The sequence below is a fragment of the Hyalella azteca genome, unplaced genomic scaffold (assembly GCF_000764305.2).
Source record: "Hyalella azteca isolate HAZT.00-mixed unplaced genomic scaffold, Hazt_2.0.2 contig13798, whole genome shotgun sequence".
NCBI classification, from domain to species: domain Eukaryota; kingdom Metazoa; phylum Arthropoda; class Malacostraca; order Amphipoda; family Hyalellidae; genus Hyalella; species Hyalella azteca.
Window position 1 is genome coordinate 91,183 of NW_025943705.1, and position 21,329 is coordinate 112,511.

The following is a 21,329-nucleotide window of genomic DNA, read 5'->3' on the forward strand; positions in this document are numbered from 1 at the left end:
GAATGAAAATATGCAAAAATCAGTGAACGGAGGATTTCTTAACACTAGGCACTTATGGCTGATTATACATATGACTATAATCGGCATCACCAGGCTTTACTAGCTCGAAGGCCACAACATAGTTGTGGTCCTCTCGCTTGAAGGCCACAACAGAGATGTGGTCCTCTCGCTTGAAGGCCACAACAGAGATGTGGTCCTCTCGCTTGAAGGCCACAACAGAGATGTGGTCCTCTCGCTAGACCACAACAGAGATATGGTCCTCTCGCTTTAAGACCAGAACAGAGAAGTGGTCCTCTCGCTTGAAGGCCACAACAGAGATGTGGTCCTCTCGCTTTAAGACCACAACAGAGATGTGGTCCTCTCGCTCGAAGGCAACAACAGAGATGTGGTCCTCTCGCTTGAAGGCCACAACAGAGATGTGATCCTCCCGCTCACTTTAAGACCTCCCCCCCCCCTATACCTTCATCAAGTAGCATGTACTTCCTCCACATCTTTTACAGCCCACGAGAGCATCTCCACCACAGGGAGGGGAGGAGTGCTGAGGGATGGGTTATTAGTTGAATACATTACTGCTCAGAGGTCAGGTACATAGTTAACCTGTTCCAGCGAGCGTATTCTATATGCTATGTCACTGCTTGGCGTTTTCGTCACTTTTTCTTTGCGAGGTCCCTCCTCGGCCGTAGCATGTCCGCTTTGGTGGCGCTGGCCGTGTAGCTGCGACTTGGGTTTTGATTTGTGAGGTCTGGAGCAAATGAGAGGTGTTGCTTTACATCCGTTTCAATGCTGCATTGCTTCAAGGAGGTTGTATGACATTTTTGGCACAAATTTAGGTGTAGTATTTCGGCAAATAAGCTTCCTCCATGAAGGTTCACCATTCGAAATAGTTGATTTGTCAGTATTCTGTGGCTAGGTAATCCAAGGGCTGCTGTATTGGCTTCGGCTTCTTACCATTCACCTAGCTTCTCAATAGCTCATGCAATCTTTGTCTATCATTTTTTCTTCCATTTTGTAGAAACATAGGTTGGAGCTGGCACACCTTGCAACAGACACACTTGACTGGGTGAAGGCAGGGTAGTTAGGCGGCAGGACCAAGGCTGAAGCCCTAGCACTTGTAAGTGGCGCGGGACATAAAGGCATCGGGACAAAGTAGCACTTGGCAGCGCATACAGCTAATAGGGTAACATATCGTACAGAGTCTTATTGCGATTTTTGTGCTGCAGCTCAAACTGGCACATCGGCTAAAGTCTTTATCATTATGGTGGTGATGGCTTAGCGGCTGTTCAAAGTTTGCAACCTCAACAAGGAGCGCTCCATAGCTAGTCTCAGTGCTTATAGATAGTTCGCCCTTCTATGTTTTTCTACTTCTCAATTGGCCATTATTAAAATAACACCGTGATGTGGCCCTATTCAACGTCCTGTGGAGGCCGTCGTTGGATGACATCATAAAGAACTTCCTGTTTTGCTTGGGTTGTAGTTCGTTCAAATTTTTATCTAAGAGACTTAGTCTTCAGGGTGGGTGAATATCCATTCAGCTTGCTCTTTTTAAATTTTTTGTATACACCTCAATATCCTAGGTTTCTGCTCGGTTCATAGGTTCTTTCGCCATCATGATGTCCATCGGTGCAGTGACTCTTCTGACTCACGGAAGTCGAGAATAGAAGTTCTTTCGTGATGTCGTAGTTGGTTCAATTTTGGAGGTCTATGTTGACGCCAGATTATCAGAGACAAGAAGCACGAGAAGAGTTCATTTCAGTGTCCACGTTTTTTCTTTCGTTTGGTATGCAGAGCAGGCACCCAAGTTAATAGCATCCAACAAGGGGTCACGAGAAGAGAGTTTTGCCATCTCAGTTAGTCTGGACTCTCCACCCGAGCCACTCGGCCATGATTGTATCTGAGACCGCACAGCCTCGGGTCTCATTGAGACACGCAAGCCCCCCTCCCGCGACAAGGGCGAGATGGCACAGGGGGTAAACGATGTAAATCCAAGATCTTGCACACTCAATGAATTTCTTATAGAATTGTCTGTAAATCAAAGATCTTGCACACTCAACGAATTTCTCCTAGAATGGTCATGCTGGAAATTCAAGATCTTGCACACTCATTGGATTTCATATAGAATTTTAACGCTGGAAATTCAGGATCTTGCAGACTTTATGAATTTATTTTTTAATTATAACGCAATGAATCCCAGGCCTTGCAGCTTAATGAAATCCTTCAAGGATTATTTACAACTAGATTCTATGGGCTTAAAAGGTCTTGCACACTCAACTTCTCGTAACGTGATATAGCAGATCCCAGATTATGCACCAAAGATAGAGAATCGATTAGATAATTCCACAAATCCAAGATTTACTTTTAATGTGAGTGCTGACTCATCCAGCAGTGGGAGATTTGTCAACAGTGAGTCAGAGGCAACAGTGTGCAAGTCAATGATTCAAGAGGCAACAGTGTGCAAGTCAATGATTCAAGAGGCAACAGTATTATATCTGACCGTTCTATGACTGTATCTGTTGCAGAAAGTCACAGAATCGCTGTCAGACCCTGTCATTCTGAGTTTAAGTCAACAGTGCATGACAAGGAACTTATTTCCTGATGTCCTGAAAGTACTTTACTTCCTCTATATTCTATTACTTGGTATGTCCTAACACAGCTTATGTATAGTATTTCTTGGTATCACATGACATACACAACGTATCTTGTACATGGTACGATGTATCTTGTTTCACACGGTTCACGTGCCGTATAACTTTGATATTTTTTAACACGCTTCAAGACGGAGTCCAGGGTCTGCGAGGGTCAAAGGTGATTGGCTGAGATTCCATACATCCGAAGATTCTGAGGCTGTTCGAGTCCTCCTATTCCTTGTTATCTTTTATTATTTTATCATAGTTATCTCTTATTTTCCAGTGAGAATGTGTGAAGAGGAGAGCACGGCAGCACATCTCAAAGGCTGTAAAGGACACGGCCGACACGACGGCGCTTTTCACCAGCGCAGGCCACAGTCCTTTGTACCAGCCACGCAGTCCCTCCTCCCGCCATATGCTCCGGCAGATATCCAGCGTGTTGCGGTACGATATCACCTGCAAATTATGTACCAATTAATAAAATATCGATAAATATGATATATCAATAATTATCAACAACCAGGCAGTCCGGGGACTATACTTTAAAAAAAAAGTTAAGAGATCATAAGTTCATCAGCAAATCATTGACGGCCTTTCAAGCCAAATCCACCAATCATAGACAGGAAAATAGAGCATAAGTACTTACGATCACTTAGCCAGTTATGAAAGTATGGCCCCCGTTCCCTAACCAGAGGCTTAGCATCTTACGGTGAGATTTTACAAGCAAATAATGTTCCAACTAAGCTAAAGAAAGTTATGCCAATAATTATCAGCAACCATGCAGCCCCCTCATCCTGTCCCTACCACTACCAGATGTCTAGCTTATTACGGTATTTATAAATATAATTTGAATGGCAGAATCAGTAAGAAAATATTGAAGACAACTGTGGTTGAGCAAGCCTTTCATTCCTCCACAATGCAAAGAGTTTTGACAACTTAATTATGATTCATTTGTGCAGTAATGTTAGACAATTAGAATTCGGAAGGAACAATTCTGTCACAATTAGCCTGAGAAAAAGCAAGTAAGCAAATAAGCTATGATTTTAGTGCAAATAAATAGAAAAACAAAATGAAGAAAACACCATCAAATTTAATGCACTTCATATATATGTGTTGACGTTTGCTAACCATTGGTGAAGTAGAATTCAAAGATGAATGGCTGATAACCAAAAAATCTCAATAATACCGGGTCATTATAACGTGACTTGTCTACAACCACAACACGTTTTCAACACAGGGTTATAACAATGTAATTGTTATTGATCGGTTTGCCAGATGTCAAGTCCGGGAGTGGAGGGCTGACTTGGATGCGTAGAGGTGCTCAACATCCACATTATGTTATAATTTTATAATATATAATAATGTTTGAATTATTATTATTATTAATAATGTTATTATCATGAACTTTACTATTATTATTTGGTTTGGGGGCCTATTAAGCACGAATGGCTGACTTTGCCGTGTGAATGCATGATGTGCTCAGCGCCACATATCATCACAGTTATTAAAGCGTTATAATTATTATCATGAATATAATTATTATCAATAACTTTATTATTTATAATTGGTTTGCTAAATGTTACGAGCAAGTGGCTGGTTTTGCAGTGTGAATGCCTGATGTGCTCAGCGCTGCAGATCATCACATGGTTATTAAAGCATTACAATTATTATCAGAAACGTTATCATTATCAAGAACTTTATTATTACTAATTAGTTTGCTAAATGTTACGAGCAAGTGGCTGACTTTGCCATAAGTGTGCCTGAGGTGCTCAGCGCCACATATCCGTCATCACACAGTTTTTAAAGCGTTATAATTATTATCAAGAACTTTATTATTACTAATTGATTCACTCAATGTTACAAGCAAGTAGCTGACTTTGCCATATGAATGCCTAATGTGAATGAGCTTAAGCGTTATATTATATAATCACACAGTTTTTAAAGCGTTATAATTATTATCAGGAACGTTATTATTATCAAAAACTTTATTATTAGTAATTAGTTCACTGAATTTTATGCGCAAATGGCTGACTTTGCCATAGGTGTGCCTGAGGTTCTCAGCACCACGCATCTGCGAGCGTTTCTTCAGCAGGTCCAGGGGATACACGAGCAGCTTAGCCGCCAGTCCCGCAACACTGCCGCACAGGCTGCTGCGCCACGCTACATCTGGGGGAAAAATATACTAGTAATGGTGCTATTCTTACGAGCAAAGATTATAATATGAGCAATTTTTTTCAAAATTACCAAGAATGTTAGTAAATGTGGTAGTTAAGACAACTCCCGGAACGCTAACACACAGGCTGCTGCGCCACGCTACGTCTGGGGGCAAAATATACTAGTAATGGTGCTATTGTTGCGAGCAAAGATTGTAATGGGAGCAATGTTAGTAAATGTGGTAGCTAAGCCAAATCCTGGAACGCTGCCGCGCTACCTTACATTTGAGGGCACACTTGATGCTATTGTTCGAAGGAATAGTGATTGCTTTGGCAGAATTAACGATTGCTTTAGCAGTAAAAAGGATCGCATCAGCAACAGTGATGATTGCATCGGCAAAAATAATGATTGCATGAGCAACAATATTGATTGGACATGGCGAAATATTTACTAGATAGGCAGCAATAATGACAGTTAATTAATTAGCAGAGTTTATAAAGGACTCACTCAGAGCTGAGTCATGCCCCTGGCAGAGCTTATAAAGAACTCACTCAGAGCTGAGTCATGCCCCTGGCAGAGCTTATAAAGAACTCACTCAGAGCTGAGTCTGTCTCTTATACACATCTAGATGTGTATAAGAGACAGATAAAGAACTCATTCAGAGCTGAGTCATGCCCCTGGCAGAGCTTATAAAGGACTCACTCAGAGCTGAGTCATGCCCCTGGCAGAGCTTATAAAGAACTCACTCAGAGCTGAGTCATGCCCCTGGCAGAGCTTATAAAGAACTCACTCAGAGCTGAGTCATGCCACTAGCAGAGCTCATAAAGAACTCACTCAGAGCTGAGTCATGCCCCTGGCAGAGCTTATAAAGAACTCACTCAGAGCTGAGTCATGCCCCTGGCAGAGCTTATAAAGGACTCACTCAGAGCTGAGTCATGCCACTAGCAGAGCTCATAAAGAACTCACTCAGAGCTGAGTCATGCCCCTGGGTGTATCGCATGAGGGAGGTATAGATGGGGAACTGTATAGCAGAGCTGGGGACGCTCGAGGCGAGGGTGGGGAGCAGTCCCCGCCAAAGACTCCTGAGCCCCTCCTGCCGAGGCATCTGCCACAGCACATCCAGCAGGCCGGAGTACTGAAAAATAGGCTTATTTAACCTGTCATATAATGATAGGTAGATGGTAAAAATGAATAGATAAAGATAATAAAAATATAACTCAGTACTAACTGCAGTGAGTGACAGAGAGCGCATTTTCTCATCGACGAAAACTTGAGGTCACGGACGGACAGACAGACGGACATGGCAAGCACAATAGTGCATTTTTTTCATAAATGAGAAAATGCGCTAAAAATTAGAGTCAAACTTTACAGAATTTGGTACCTTAAAACATATTAACATTAATTAAGGAAGAATAAAGAGAATTGTATTATTATGAAATAATGATTTTATTCATTAAAGTCTGATGATTGATTAAAGATGACAACATTCAAGATCATGCTCAGTGAACTGAATAATAATAAACTGATTGGGAGAAATGAGAGTCCAGCTACTAAACACATTTTAAGCATTCAAATAAACTGAATGACCATTAAGGTAAATAATAAAAATGAACTCAATAAATATGGAAACTACATAATGCAACATTCTCATAGCTTAGTATATCTATGTAAATTGAAATAATTACTTTCTTGGTGCTTTGTGCCACAATTCTGGTACGTGCCACATCACATGGCATTGAGAGCAAAGTTCCACACAAGGCAGACATGCTGCCACACAAAGATAATGTCCGATTGCTCAGTTCTTCTCCAGATGAAGATCTTCTAGTGGCATTACTCAAGTTCTTGTCTGAGCCATCACTGATATCATGTGTGACCTCAACTTCACATGTGTTTGATCTTGAAGTAGAGGGTATAATTGGGAGTTGTTTTGTTCCAGTTGTCGATAAAACTGTAATGTATTTGGTGAGTGAATAGTAGCTCCAAAACTGGAAGAAGAATTGAAGAATGAGTTATACGTAACAGGATGAAACAAGCAGGTATATATAAATATAATCAATGAGAGTTTTGGCTGAAATAGACAATCACATACTGTCATACATATTATTTACATTAGGATAGAAAATGCATTATCTAATCTTTGATTGAAATTGCCTTAGAAATTTGCACAAATATACTGAAACATATATTGACAATTTCTTGGCAATTTTTTTTTTTTCAATAGCTCAAACAACATTTTTCAATGGCACTGGTAGATCAATAATCAGAGCACCAATTGAAATTTTTATTACTTTAACATTTCGAATGTACCTATCAATCATAAATTGTCAAGTTACAAGATGCATTGAGTGATAGAATTTGGTTCAACACATATATATATATACACAAATGTTCATTTGCCATAATAAATACAGACCTGGCCAGCCCCATACAACACTGTAAGGACCTGAGCAGCAACATGCCCTTTCCAGAGCGCCCTGGCTCCCTCCTCTCTCACAATCCTAGCACCGGCCTGCAGTAGCCCAGTGTAGTGACCTCCCCCACCCCTGGTGGTAGGCTCCACCTGAAGCTGTCATCACACGAAATAAGAATTTTTTCATATTTATTCAAGGTCTGAAAGATAATAAAAGAAGCACCAACAATTTTGTTTGTTCATATAATTCATATTTATAATAATATAATTTTCAGGCCATTAAACAATTCATTTAAAAAATCAAAATTTCTGGTCCCTTGATGTACTCCAGTCAACTATCATTGATACAATCATCCAAATTTTAAATGATGGCACATCAGAGTTCAAACAGCATCCACAACCCTATAGCTATAGCTATTAACTACATCTATAATTTTTAACATCTTCATCTCATCCTTGGAACTTACTTGGCTATGAACTACATATAGGTATAATTTTCAACATGTTAATGCTCATCCTTGGAACTTACTTGAAATCTAATCTTGAGCACATCGAGTGGTTGAGCCAACATGCGTGTAACAAAACCACTAACAGCACCAGCTGCTGCAATTTCAGATGCAGATAAATTTGCAGAGCTTGAATTGTAGCCCACATTGGAAGACATTCCTAATTCTATCTTCAAACAGAAAGCAAGTGCTTTTAGAAATTTATAAATCAATCATCTACACCTCACGTTTTCGATAGATAATACGAAAGTTGCCATATTTGATTTCTAATTCACTTTTTCTCTAGAAAAAATAATATAAAAATATTGACATAAAATATACTTGCTCAGAAAGACTTTTGGTTGACAATTCATCAATACAACAAATTTAACAGTCTTCGCCCTTTCGACAGTCAAAATCACAATGGGTTTGCATCTCTAAGTCAGAAAATCAAATTAAATATATATGACTTTTTAGGTCAAGATATTGGCAATTTTTTAAGCTGTCAAACTTATCTTGACTTTAAATTGGTGTTCATGTCTGATCAAAAGTTATTGATTGATGGATTAACACGTTGGCCGCGATGTGCGCCATATATGTACACGCTGTACTTCTCAGAATCGCGATGTGTACACATGTGGTACATTCATATGAAAAATACATATTTTTATAAAATCTTATTACTCTTTCAAATTTAAAATTTCAATGATGCAATTAAATAGGCATGTCAGGGAATGCTTTGAAGTCAACTACTGCTTTGAGAAATAGTTTTATTTTCAAATGCAAGTAATACAAAAATTACGAAATTTGTGGCCATTGATGAAAGCAATATATATATCTATCTTTGTATGAAAAGAAAATAAAATATTTTCTCAGTGATCTGAAACTACAAAATTGGGTGTTGCCAACATCATTATATTTCATACCTGATTGAAAAACAATTATCGCACATGTATGACTTTCCTTCAGTCACCAATGTATTTTTTTATCCTCTGAGTTTCACCTTTGCTACGGCACTTCCCTCATTTGCTGAGAGTATGTTGTAGCATTCATGGCAGCGCATCCTGGCTTTAGTTCTAGTTGGTTCAATGAAAGTTGGCTGTCCTCTGTCCCACTCGATAATTTGAGATATACATCCTGATTTTACTCTTTCTCTGAGATGCTGCTTGTAACAGAAGCTCAAGACAATATATACGATGAATGATCTCTATAAGGTAAATATAACTGAACTAACAATGTAAATACCATCAATTTTATTCAGGATTATGAAAACCTGGACACCAATCTCTTTCCATAGTAATTTCCATGCGTAATATACATCGTTCACAAAAAAGCTAAGAGATACCGGTAGTCATAATGTGTGCAATTATGACTCAAAACTAATGTAGATTTCTTGCGCGCATCACTCACAGTGATAAAAGTGATAATTTTAGGCGTTTTTCCGCAATATGAGCCATAGATGCAAGTCTTTGCTTGGTACACATCGCCCGCAGTATTAGAAGTGATTACGATAGGCGGCGTGAGCCAATATGAGCCACAACAGGCATGGCTTCATTTGGTACACATCGCCAGGAATAATGACGAATTTCAACCCTGAGCGATGTGCACTAAATCTAAATGCGGCCACGAATTTTACGTGACACAATGACAGAACATACCCTTGCAGAGCTGCACACAACTTTTCTCCTTGCTATCTGCCGGGTAACTGAAGATATACAAGTTTGAAGTTTGAACCTATCGCCCGTACGGCATTCGGGCCAAATCAGCAATCGCGGCCAACGTGTTAATACCCCTTGATTTGTATCTGCCACCTCTTTTGACTGGCATCCATTATCTGCAGAGATTGTATATGTTTGTGGCCATATTTATTCAAATCCCTATTAATAAAGAAGCATTATTTGCAAATGCTGTTGGCCTTTATAACATTTTGGCCTCATGGAATCAATAAATTCAGTGTCCACAATCTCTGTTTACCATAAATACTTTACAATCAGGTCCCTAAGATAGCAATAATGACATTGCCAAAATCCTAAGTTAGACTGCAATGGTTTGATTTAATTTACTTGTATACTTACAAACAAAGATGATTCAAAATGTGACAGGCATAGAAGCATTTAAAGGAATTTATTTGCCTCAATTTGAAAAAATGCTAGTCTCTAAACAATTAAAGCTGATTTTTTCAATGGAAATACAATTATAGATGACAATAATCAAGACAAGATATTGTTGTACAAGCATGGCCCTGAACCACGAAAGTTCAAAATATCATGGAATAATATATTTGCAAGCCATAATATTTCTGATCAAACTGAAATACATGACTTAGGAGGTTTGGGGCTATGATTATAAAAGAACCTACTAAATTTTGAGGAGGCTCCAAAGCCCAAAATGACATATTAATCATACCTCTTGACAGGGTTGGCAATGATTAAATCAAAATGATTAAATCATCTGATTAAATCACTTGGTTTTTTTATAAAAAAAATCATGATTTTTTATTTTTCTGATTTTTTTTTATTTTTTCATAAATTTAAATATATTGAGCGGCAGTCTTTAATTTATATTGAGGTATTGTTATTCATGGTTCAGTATAAATGTACTATGAATGACAAATTGGTATATAAACTTGTTGCCTTTAGTGTGTATTAGGTTCCAATAAATTGAATGTTTTTGGTACAGAGGCATCAAGTGTGCAATACATTGTACGTAGCTAGCAGCTTAGCTAATTCTTATAAGGCTATAAGTAGTTAACTATTTGTTATATATTGATTACAATATACAATTTAAATGTGTTAGCTAGCTTATACAGGGTGGGGCAGAACTGATTGAACAGTTTTGAGGTGAAATAAAAGAGTAATGGAGGTACATGAAGAAGAAAGTTTAATTTCCTCAAGGTTAGCATAACATACCATTTAAAATACCTTTCATCCGAAGCTTTCATTTTAAATTTAATTATTGAGCATTTTAACCCAAATAGAGAATATAATATTTTTGTGTACACAGTGTACTTATGTTTTGAAAACAATATTAGGAAGATGGTGTCCATTGGCTGCATCACACTGTTGGAGTTGTTCTCGGAAGTTTCCTACAGCAAGTTCACACATTTGGCGAGGTATGGCCATAACCTATGCTGCAATAATCTGTTCCCTTAGCTGTGGTGGTTGTGAGGGCAACTTCTGAACACCCTCTCTTTTAGATGTCCTCAGAGAAAGAAATTGCAAATGCTCAAATCAGGTGACCTCGCAGGCCACTGTAAATCACCCCTCAGAGACACCAGACCTCCGGGAAACATGCATTTCAAAACGTTGAGTGACATTCGAGCTGTGTGAGCTGTAGCCCCATCCTGCTGGAACCACACATCTCCCAATGCTTCATTTTCAACAATGTTTTCCATCATGGGCTGCAAGAAATTTTGCAACATTGCAGCATAGCAATCAGAATTCACCGTTACGGTTACTCCCTCCTCTGAGAACGACTCCAAATGTGTGTTGCAGCTAACAGCCCCCATCTTCCAGATATTGTTTTCAAAACATAAGTATTCTAAATGGTATGTTATGCTAACCTCTAGAAAAATAAACTTTCTTCTTTATGTACCTCCTTAGGCTCCTTTACTCTTTTATTTCACCTCAAAACTGCTCAATCGGTTCTAACCCACCCTGTATATTGAGAGTTAAGTCTTGTTTCAAGTTGTACCTATGAGGTTTGTTTGGTTATCGTTCAGTTTATGTTAAGTATTGATTTATTGGTCTGCATTAAATGGGAACAGTGCAGTCAGTCACTACTAGTTGGTGTGTATAGAGGGTAGAGTCTGGTAGATTTATAGGACATAAAACTTGTAGATCTATTGATAGTGCCGTGCACTTTGCTATCAGCTACCTATCTGTTATGTAACTCTTCAATGTTAAGATCTGCATTCCTGAGGGTTTTTGTATATTGAAGCCAGTTAAATGGTTAATATTTAGCTCATTACCTTGCTCCATACAAACTTTACAAAGCTAATGAATAGACTTATCAATAATTGTTTACCCAGAAATCCCTAAGTGGTAAACACCACCTTGGCCTGTTGGCCATTAATAAGGCAATAAGTGCCCTTATTGGCTATCCACTATGATCCACATACTGTTATTGTTAGTAGGCTAATTGCAACATAAAAAATAACACTTCAAAAAGGCAAAAAAGCTGAAAAAATAAAAAAATCAAATAAATAAAAAAAAAAATCAAAAAAAAAAAAAAAAAAAAAAAAAAAAAAAAAAAAAAAAAAAAAAAAAAAAAAAAAAAATCATGAAAAATCAAAAAAATTGCCAACCCTCCCTTTTGAATCTTGCAACTTAATGATTGTGCATGTTTGTTAACATTTAGATAGGAGATAATTGATCTAGCTTGAAATTTCTTTTCATTACAGAATATATATTGTATAAACTCAAGGCTTCAAAAATCCAGTTGCAGCTTGGAGATTAGATTTTTTTTTAGATTTTCATGCATTTGTACTAGCCCTTATGGACTAAGACCACCTAATCTCTTATATTTATGATAAATTACATTCAACCCTAACTGGAAACTCAGACAGACACTGCCCATGAATAAGACAAAAATGCCTAAACTGGATAATTTGGCAGAAGCGGCATATGTAAGACAAAAACACCTAACCTCACAGATAATTTCACACATTTCTATAGGTGCTTGTACACAAGGATAGTGCAGATGGCTGGCAGATCTGACAGTTGCCAAATGTCTGGCGCTTGGTGTCAATCTAGCAAGTAAGCTTAGACACAAGGCAAGTTTAAGGTGCCGCTGTGCCGGTATCTAGTTGTTACTGGCATGGCGGCACCTTAAACTTGCCTCGTGTCTAAGCTTCCTTGCGGGATAGACACCAAGCAGCAGATATTTGGCAACCGTCAGATCTACTAGCCATCTGCACTATCCCTGTGTACAACTGTACAAGCATCTTTAGGCCCTTGCTTAATTTTTAGGTTTTAATAAATAAAAAATGACACATTTTTAATAGCAGCTTTGAAAATTATCTGTAGAATTATTTTTACTTGTATTTTGAGAGAATTTGGCCTAATATTCTTGATTATAAAAATACTTGGGCCTATAGAAAATTTCAGCAGTTCTAACAATTCTTGTCATAATTTATACTGTAAAAACTAAAAAAGACAATACATTTTTGCACATAATTCTAAAAATTCATCATTTAAATGACTACTTTTAACTTTAATTAAAAAATAAAATTTACCCAATATTATATACCTATTGAAATTTGAGGCTAAAAGTAAAAGTAATTTGTTCACATCATTCTGTTCTAACTAGAAATATCCACAAAAATTTGTACAAAAATTGTATAGATAAATTACTGCTTAATGAGCAATTTTTGAAAAGAGCAGTAGAAATATGCAATTTTCCTTACTATATATTTTAAAAATTAGGAGAGGGCTATTAAAAATAGGGAAATTAATAGCCACTTTTGCAAGCATAAGAATGGTTTTGCTTAATTTTTCAGAATGGATTTTGTTCAGAAATATATTTTTCACATTGTTGTATACTAGGCCTATATAGTTGTAACCCAGGGTGCAGAGGGTGGATGCAGCCTCACCAATATATGGGTTTTTAAGCCCAAAGCGTCGCCAACCATTTTCAAGATGTGTTGCTAGGTAGTTTTCAATGAAAAGCCATTTATGCTGAGTAATGAAAAACTATTTACAAGCCACTAACTTATTTACAAGGTTGCATGCACATGTTACCCCAAATAACTAATTTTACCCCAAAAACAGTCCGATTGTACAGCAAGTGTCAACTGAACAAGTGATAATGCAGTCTGACCACTCTAATGTGACCGCAACTACATAATCGTAAACTTGATGTTTACATTTTTTTGGTGGGATTACGTGGGAACTCACTGCAACCGATTTCTGGACAAGCTTCACTGCATACTGATCAATCCAACATACCAGAAACCTTACTTTTTTTAAATAGTTGGCCAAAGACTGAGAAATATATTAAATGAAAGAATTTCAATCTAAATGTGTTGGCAAGATCTTCTGAAGGCATAAATTTTGCTACTGGAGCAATTCAGTGTGGGATTCTGTATAGGTAATATATTCTCATGTCAATATAAGAAAACGTATCGAAATACCAACCCTACCACCGCGTTACACCACCTTCCACTGCAATGAAAATTCATAAACTGAGCTCATTGGAAACTATGTAGGTACCGTGCTTCTGAAATCGCGCGTGGTTTGAAATCCAATCCCGTGTTGTTAACGACTAATCAAGTTAACTAGTCGTTTAGCTGTAGGCTAGCGGACACATTTTTGCAATGAATGCGTTCTAAAATAAAAAAAAAACACATCCAGAATCATAAAAAATTCTCACGATTGGACAATACCAACAAAGTTTTCGATATCACACAAAAGTATGAGATAAACTTCGACTTTTCCAAGGCGTACATTCACATCGTGTTTCCACGATCATATCTGACATGGCAGCGTCACAGGCATAGCTTTTGGTCATGTCAAGTTTGATTTCACAATAATTAGACTTGATCCACATTCCATTCTGAGATTTAAGTGATTGAAAGTTATTTTTTAATTATAAAAACCTATTTATACGTTCCAGATTTGAATTTTTTCCATTTTTTGCCCTATTATGTTGAATTTATCTTAATTAATTCACTTCAAATTCTGAATGATTTCATCTGCCATCCTGCATTTTTGAACGTTTTGTGTCTTTTAGAAAATTTTTGTTGTTTAACATGGGAAACTATTTCATTATATAAAACATAGAGCACGTACCATATAGTGCATTAATAATACAATTTAATTCAATAAAAATTTATTTTTAATTTAAAAAATATCATCAGATTTTTAATTCAACATTTTTCTAATAGAATTTAATTCTACAGCATGTACCATCTAGTGTATTAAATGATAAATTTTGATTTGGTAAAATGTAATTTTATTTAATTTTTTAATTTAATTTAATTCTACAGCTTCAACTGGTAAAAATAAGAACAGAAATGACGCTTCTATTTTAGAATGATAATGGAAATGTTCCTACTATTTCAGAAACTTTTCTTGAATACACTTCCAAAAACTAAAGTTCTGTAATCAATGGAGTCTTTGAAATGACAAAATTGTTCAATTTAAAATTTTTAGCTATAAGAGTAAGATCGTCATTTGTCAATATGAGGAGCATTCATTCGTCATTCCTGAGGAGCTGTAAGAAAGGAGCTTTATGTAAAAGAATGTTTTTCAATTAAAAGGAATGCAATAGTTGATTTTTGGAAATACAATGTTAAAATTAACGATCCGTATTAGAATTCAATAGACGTTACAATTTCAGAATTATCTTCAAAAAGTTTGTTGTCATTCATTTGATCAGAAGTTTTCGTTTGTTTGATCAGAAGTTTTCATTCGTTTGATCAGTAGTTTTTGTTTGTTTGATCAGAAACAGGAAAAGTTTTTGTTCATTTGATCAGAAACAGCATTATTATTCATTCTCTTGCATTAAGTATACAAACGATTAGTTAATTCGTAATTCATATACAACCGTATACGAATTAAGTATACGATTGATCATCCCGCTAGATCACCGGTAGCAGGAAAGAAGCTAGGTACCTATTCAATTCAGTAGCACGTTAGCTCACGTGTTATGAAGTGCGGCTCATCTGAAGTCTGAATTGCATGTTTAGTGTGCATGATGCTAATGGGAAACTCTGCCTAATGATTACTTAATGAAGTTTAGTTCATTGCGGTCAACTTAAGAGACAAATTTTCAACTAATACCTTTTATAAGTCTAATTTTAATTGTTGAGTGAAAGGTGCAGGCATACAACTTCCAAGTGATTACGTACTTTATAGAAACTGAGCAAGTTAGCATACATATTTTAAGCCTTTAAAAAGTTCATTTTTTGCCTCAAATAAAGTACGACGGCCAACTCAAGATCGCCAACATTTGACATGGACCTCCAGACTTGTGACAGCATACCTGCACATTCAAAAGTACATAAATTTAAACTGCACGACACGGTGCTACTTTACAATGCACAACAAACCACGAACCTATTATACATAACACATAGAAAAAAGTAAATGGGTCAAAGCACTCAAAGGCATCGAACTGAAAACATTGAACAAGATTTACATTTAACTCAATATTGTCATTTACTTTTATTAAATGCTAGTATTATTAAACAATTATAATAGAAGAATTATAGTCCAGAAGGTTCAATGATGGAGCCCAACTATTCATTGTTCTTAATACTAAGTACTAGAATAGAAGTCGCTATTCACTAATTGACTAGCAGACTTTGGACTGTAGCTGTAGGACTAGGCTCTCAGCTTAATGATTGCACGGTTCTACCTAATCTTTATTATTATTATTTTTATTATTAGTCAATACACAAAATTGTTTGCAATGTTAAAAAATTATACTGTCATTGGTATCAAAGTTACAATTCATCATACAAATTAAACCATTTGTAATGCATTATAAGGAGGCTACAAGCAGCCTTTCATTCACTGGCCTTTTATATAGCTTAGGAGAAAAATTCATTTAATTAATGGATAGGAATAAGAAGTATTGCCAAATTGATTGTCAATTGGTCTGGAATAAGGATATTGTTGGTGTTTACCTTTGAAGCAAGTAGCAATTACTGACAACCAGCAGGTGGCAAGATGCCAGCAGGAGTGCCGAGTGCGGGACTGCAGGCAACTGCCAGTCTGCTAGCCTTCCTGTAGAGGTTGTCCAGACAGTTCCAGACTCCTGATTGTGCTCTGCCAGCAGTATATCCACCATTAATGACACAAAATTATTGACACATAGCATAGTAGTATGCAATAACATTTTTAAGGTCTAAATATTTATTTTAAAGTTATAAGATGCATAAAATATTCAATTTTTTTTAATCAATTATCATTTTCCATTGACTCATTGACTTTGAGTCTTTTGACTGATTGACAATTTGACATATCACATATTATCACTTCATATGTTTAAAATCAGGTAAATTGTAATTAATAATATTGTCTAGTACTTGGCTAGCTAGTACTCTAGTAGTAGGTACTAGTATCCATTCATCATTCCAATATTCTAATGAATATTATTGCAAATTCTAATATAATCAAATTGCATTCATCCTATTCCTAGTAGGTTAGTATAATTATAATATATTATGAATTTGACTAGCTCTAGCGTCTAGGCTGTAGGATACTACCTGGCAAAATTTTAGAGGTCAAAAATTGTTTGAATATTATATTAATTCTGAAGTTAATAAAATATTTAACTAATTAAATTGAATTGGAAATTCATTTGAAAAAATTTAATATCAAGATAGGTCTGACAGCCTGACAGGTTCAAAGTTCAATATTAGCCATTGTAAAGTGGTCACGAACTTTCGGTTCCACCGTCCCAGAGGCCAGAGGGTTCACATGCCGTGCAAGCCAAGTCCGAAGGTTAAAAACTTAAAAGTAGACTTGAATTTTTGCTTAGCATTTCAATTTAAAGATAACTAATTGAACTTACTTTTAGTTTTAAAGCTGTTCAAACCTTGAAGTGCAGGCGAAGCGTGAAAGCGTGACCGTTAAGCGACAGACCTGGTTCTTCTCTCATCTCAGCTGCCGGGCGCTGCGGACTGCGGACTGCGGGCGCATGCTGCCGTACCCCAAATTTTTAATTGTCAATAATTATAGTCCGTCGTGCCAGAAAAAATATAGCATTGACTAGATATGAAGTTAATGACGTAAATAATTTTTTTTAAGTTTGGAACATTTTATATAGTTATTCAACCTAATAAGATATATTAAGGTTCATACATGAAGAAACGATGCTTTATGTATAGACTCGTGCGTCTCGGAATAATTTTTGTGCGTCTCGGAATAATCAAAATAATAATTAATCGTGCATCTCGGAATAATTTTCTCGAAATGATGATTTTCTTGGAAGCATGATCATGCTGAGTATATAGCATAATCATGCTGAGAATGTAGCATGATCATGCTGAGTATATATAATACAACATAATATAATATAATATAGCGGTATCAGCGTTTAGAAGTACAGGAGCAGGTACTGAGTAGACTAATATGAAATATTGTGGAAACAAGAGCAGACACTATTATGTAGAACCGCTAATAAACGTGTACCCGTAACAATATAATAATATGTACGATTAAAATCAACAAATTTCAAATATTGATAATCATCAAATTATTTGATAGATTATTAGCGGTACATTTAAACACTTGCACAATCAACAAACGAAAAGCCTGACTTGTATATGATCAACGCTTCACTTTACTCAGTAGAACTCATCATATGCATATTTTTGTTGTTCGTATATCGGGATGGAAGCTGAACATATAGGGGCGTGATATTATCGTACAATCGAGCATGACGCAGAGCAAAATAGCGCCATTCGTAGTGCAAGAGGTTGCGCAGCAGCGCGCATGATGCATGCTCGAGATGGACGTGCAGCGGTGGCGAAATGCGCATGTTGTATGTGTAGGTCGACGCTAGCTGGATCTAGCAAGGCCCGTATACATCATAAACAGAATGACTGGACTTGCCAGCTATTCAATTAATTTTGAAGTATTTTCACGTTCTTTATATGATTAAAAAGTATTTAGTACGTAATTTGATTAAAATGAGTCATTTCTACATGGAATATGTGTCCGATATATTAAAATTTACACCAAATTTAATAGATTATATTCGCTATAACGTTATATATTAAAAGGCAAAACATCCCGTAAATTACGTACGTTCAAAGAACCCCTTGTTGGAAACAGATAAATAACTAACATGATTTTAGCTCACGTATTAATCTAAGGACATCATGACTGATATTTTATTGTTTTAGATAGTAAAAAACTCATCAATGCTATATAGAGGTAAGCCAAAACCTTGCATATATCGGGAAAAGATACAAAATAAATTGTATCCTTTCCTTGAAAAGATACCATGCATACACAAGGGACGGATACAATTGACTACAATTTCGACACACTTTCAGGAGGAATGTTTCCCTGAAAAAATATGGTAATGTTTTGACTGTTTAATGCTGTTAAATACTAATACTTATTTGTTAATCAAGCAATCATTTGACCTTATTAAGAATAACATAGCAATATTGACGTTGACAAATATGCTTATTTATCCTGTCATATAATGATAGATAAATGGTAAAGAATGAATAGATAAAGATAATAAAAAATATAACTCAGTACTCACTGCAGTGAGTGACAGAGCGCGCATTTTCTCGTCAACGAAAACATGAAGTCACGGACGGACAGACAGACAGACGGACGGTCGGACATGGCGAGCACAGTAGGGCTTTTTTCCCATAAATGAGAAATACGCTAAAAATATAAAGAATGGTATATACGAATATTGTGTGTATTTTCTTATATGATTAGGAAGCGTGACCAACAGCTGAAAATATATTTTTAGTATATATCCAACAGCTGAAAATATATTTTCTAAGTACAGTATACAGTATATTATAATTACTCGTAATAGATGCTTGGAGGCTGGTGGAATTCTCGTGAATATTTCACTTCCGTTTCCATGTGGAGACTCGATTCATAAACAGCAGAAGAAAGCAATTACGTATATCTACCACGGTTGAAAGCTGTTATCGTATCATCATATTATATTTTATATTTTTAGTGATGTCGGCGCTGAAGAATATACCTGCATGAATGATGTGGCCTGTCGCCGATTCTTGAACTTTTCGTGACTTGTTCACAGAAGATCTAAAAACAGGCCCTTTGACCGGATCTTTTCCAAACTGACAATAGTTTGAAATATCTACTAAACTTCGACCGGATTCTTTATGTATATCGTAATAAAAATGTTCAAAACAATGAAATTTTAGCATAAAGATAAAAAATATACAATGGAACATACAGGTTATGATCCAATATTATTAATAACAAACATGAAAATATTTTAGCTCAATTTAATACATATTTCCATGGATAGCTAGTGAGCGAAGGTCATCAAGCCTCTAGAAAGATTTCAGTCGTTAAAACTGAACTTCAAAGCCTTTGATTTCATCGCCTTTATATCCAATTTTTGAATTAAGCGTGGCGTGAAGATATTTGTCTTTAATATCACCATCTCATGCTTTCTAGACACTCCACATCATTCTGAAACAATCCCCTGACATCTATTGTTTTATCTCCTGACACATCTATTGTTATATCTCCATACACAATTGGACATACAAATTCTTCAGCAAGAATGCTAGTTAAGAACCTCGTTGACGAGAGGTTCTTTGGTTCTTTTAATTCGTCAACGCTCAGACGTTTTCGTTGTACCGCTTTCAGTTCTGAAGGCCGCGCCAACGTAGTTCTTTTATTTCTTTATTTTATGTATTTTTTTGAACTCAAAGTGCTTTGTTTGTCCGCTTTTAGCTGCTGTACAATACGCACGCCCCACCGAACAATTGATTGGTCGTAAATGCGATGATGAAAATTGAAAAATTAACGACGGTATGTCAGAGTTTGGTCATGACCTGAACCAGGTACTGACTGAGGTAATGGCTATAGGTGAATTACAAAACGAATTGCTTACAAAAATAATTGAATATAATAAAATGGCAATACATGGTCATAATGCTAAGGTTGCATTTACTTTTCATGATTTAGTTTTAATTTCATTTTTCATGGTTTAAAAATTATTTTATAATGTTTAGTGAAGTCAAAGTTATGGATGTAAGCCATTGTGGTGTCGTGTCAGTCCCATGGAAGGAATTTGTTTGATAAACGTATTGAACTAATCATTTTTGAAGTTGATCAATACGCGCACTGCAAGCAATTTAAATAATATTAAATCGATCTATACGCTCAGCAGCTGCGTCGGTATAGGTAATAATTCTCATTAAGAGTTTGGATGATTCTTTATCACTTTCAATTTTAATGAGAGATATCATTGCGAAATTGCCCGCTGGACATCATCATAAAATCACAGTCGTACTTTCATTGTGAAATTGCTGTCAAGATCTTCTGAAATTGCATACGTAAAATCATTACGAAACGTAATGAGTAATTTCATGGTGAAATAGCATGCGTAGTTTAATTGCGAAATTGCATGCGTAAGTTCATTGTGAAATTGCATGAGTAGAATATGCATCTTAATATATCAGGCGCGCTATCATTCAGAAATTGCATGCGTAATATCACTGTAAAAAATGTGGGCTTGAAGCTTTAAGAAATACAATATTGAAAAAGCTGTATAGCACGTGATGGATATCTTGCCTGGATAAGATAGTCGATGTTTGAGTGGATGTGATGCAGGTAATCTGTATAAGCAAGCCTATCTTATTTGGGGATAATCTATGACTATAATAACAGTTTTCTGATATTGCATCATTGAAATATTATTTGATTGTGATGATTAATGCCTGGTTTTGATATTTAATTATCTTGTTATTCTTCAACTTTATATTGACAAATGATACAATAGTCACTTTATAGCAACGCTCTTCTACACTCATATAAATTATTGGTCATATTGTCCAAATAGTGACCCCACTGATCAATTTTGCCGAACCAAAATTTATCATCATGACCCACACAATTAAGGGTAAAAAGTGTATCCTTATTCTGACAATTTTTTTTTCTGTTTTTATTTTTTTTTTGTTTTCTGACAAAT

General features: G+C 36.1%; 1 protein-coding gene across 1 annotated transcript; it reads right to left on the minus strand.

Moving 5' to 3' along the window:
- Window positions 1–250: 250 nt before the first annotated feature.
- On the minus strand, window positions 251–8,140 carry LOC108674120 (mitochondrial thiamine pyrophosphate carrier). The gene is made up of 6 exons (XM_018162027.2): window positions 7,718–8,140; window positions 7,192–7,344; window positions 6,464–6,763; window positions 5,745–5,913; window positions 4,657–4,790; window positions 251–3,080 (listed from the first exon to the last, which is right to left on the minus strand). The coding sequence occupies exons 1-6, from the start codon at window positions 7,850–7,852 to the stop codon at window positions 2,856–2,858; spliced, it is 1,116 nt and encodes a 371-aa protein (XP_018017516.1). The 5' UTR covers window positions 7,853–8,140; the 3' UTR covers window positions 251–2,855.
- Between the last annotated feature and the right edge of the window lie 13,189 nt (window positions 8,141–21,329).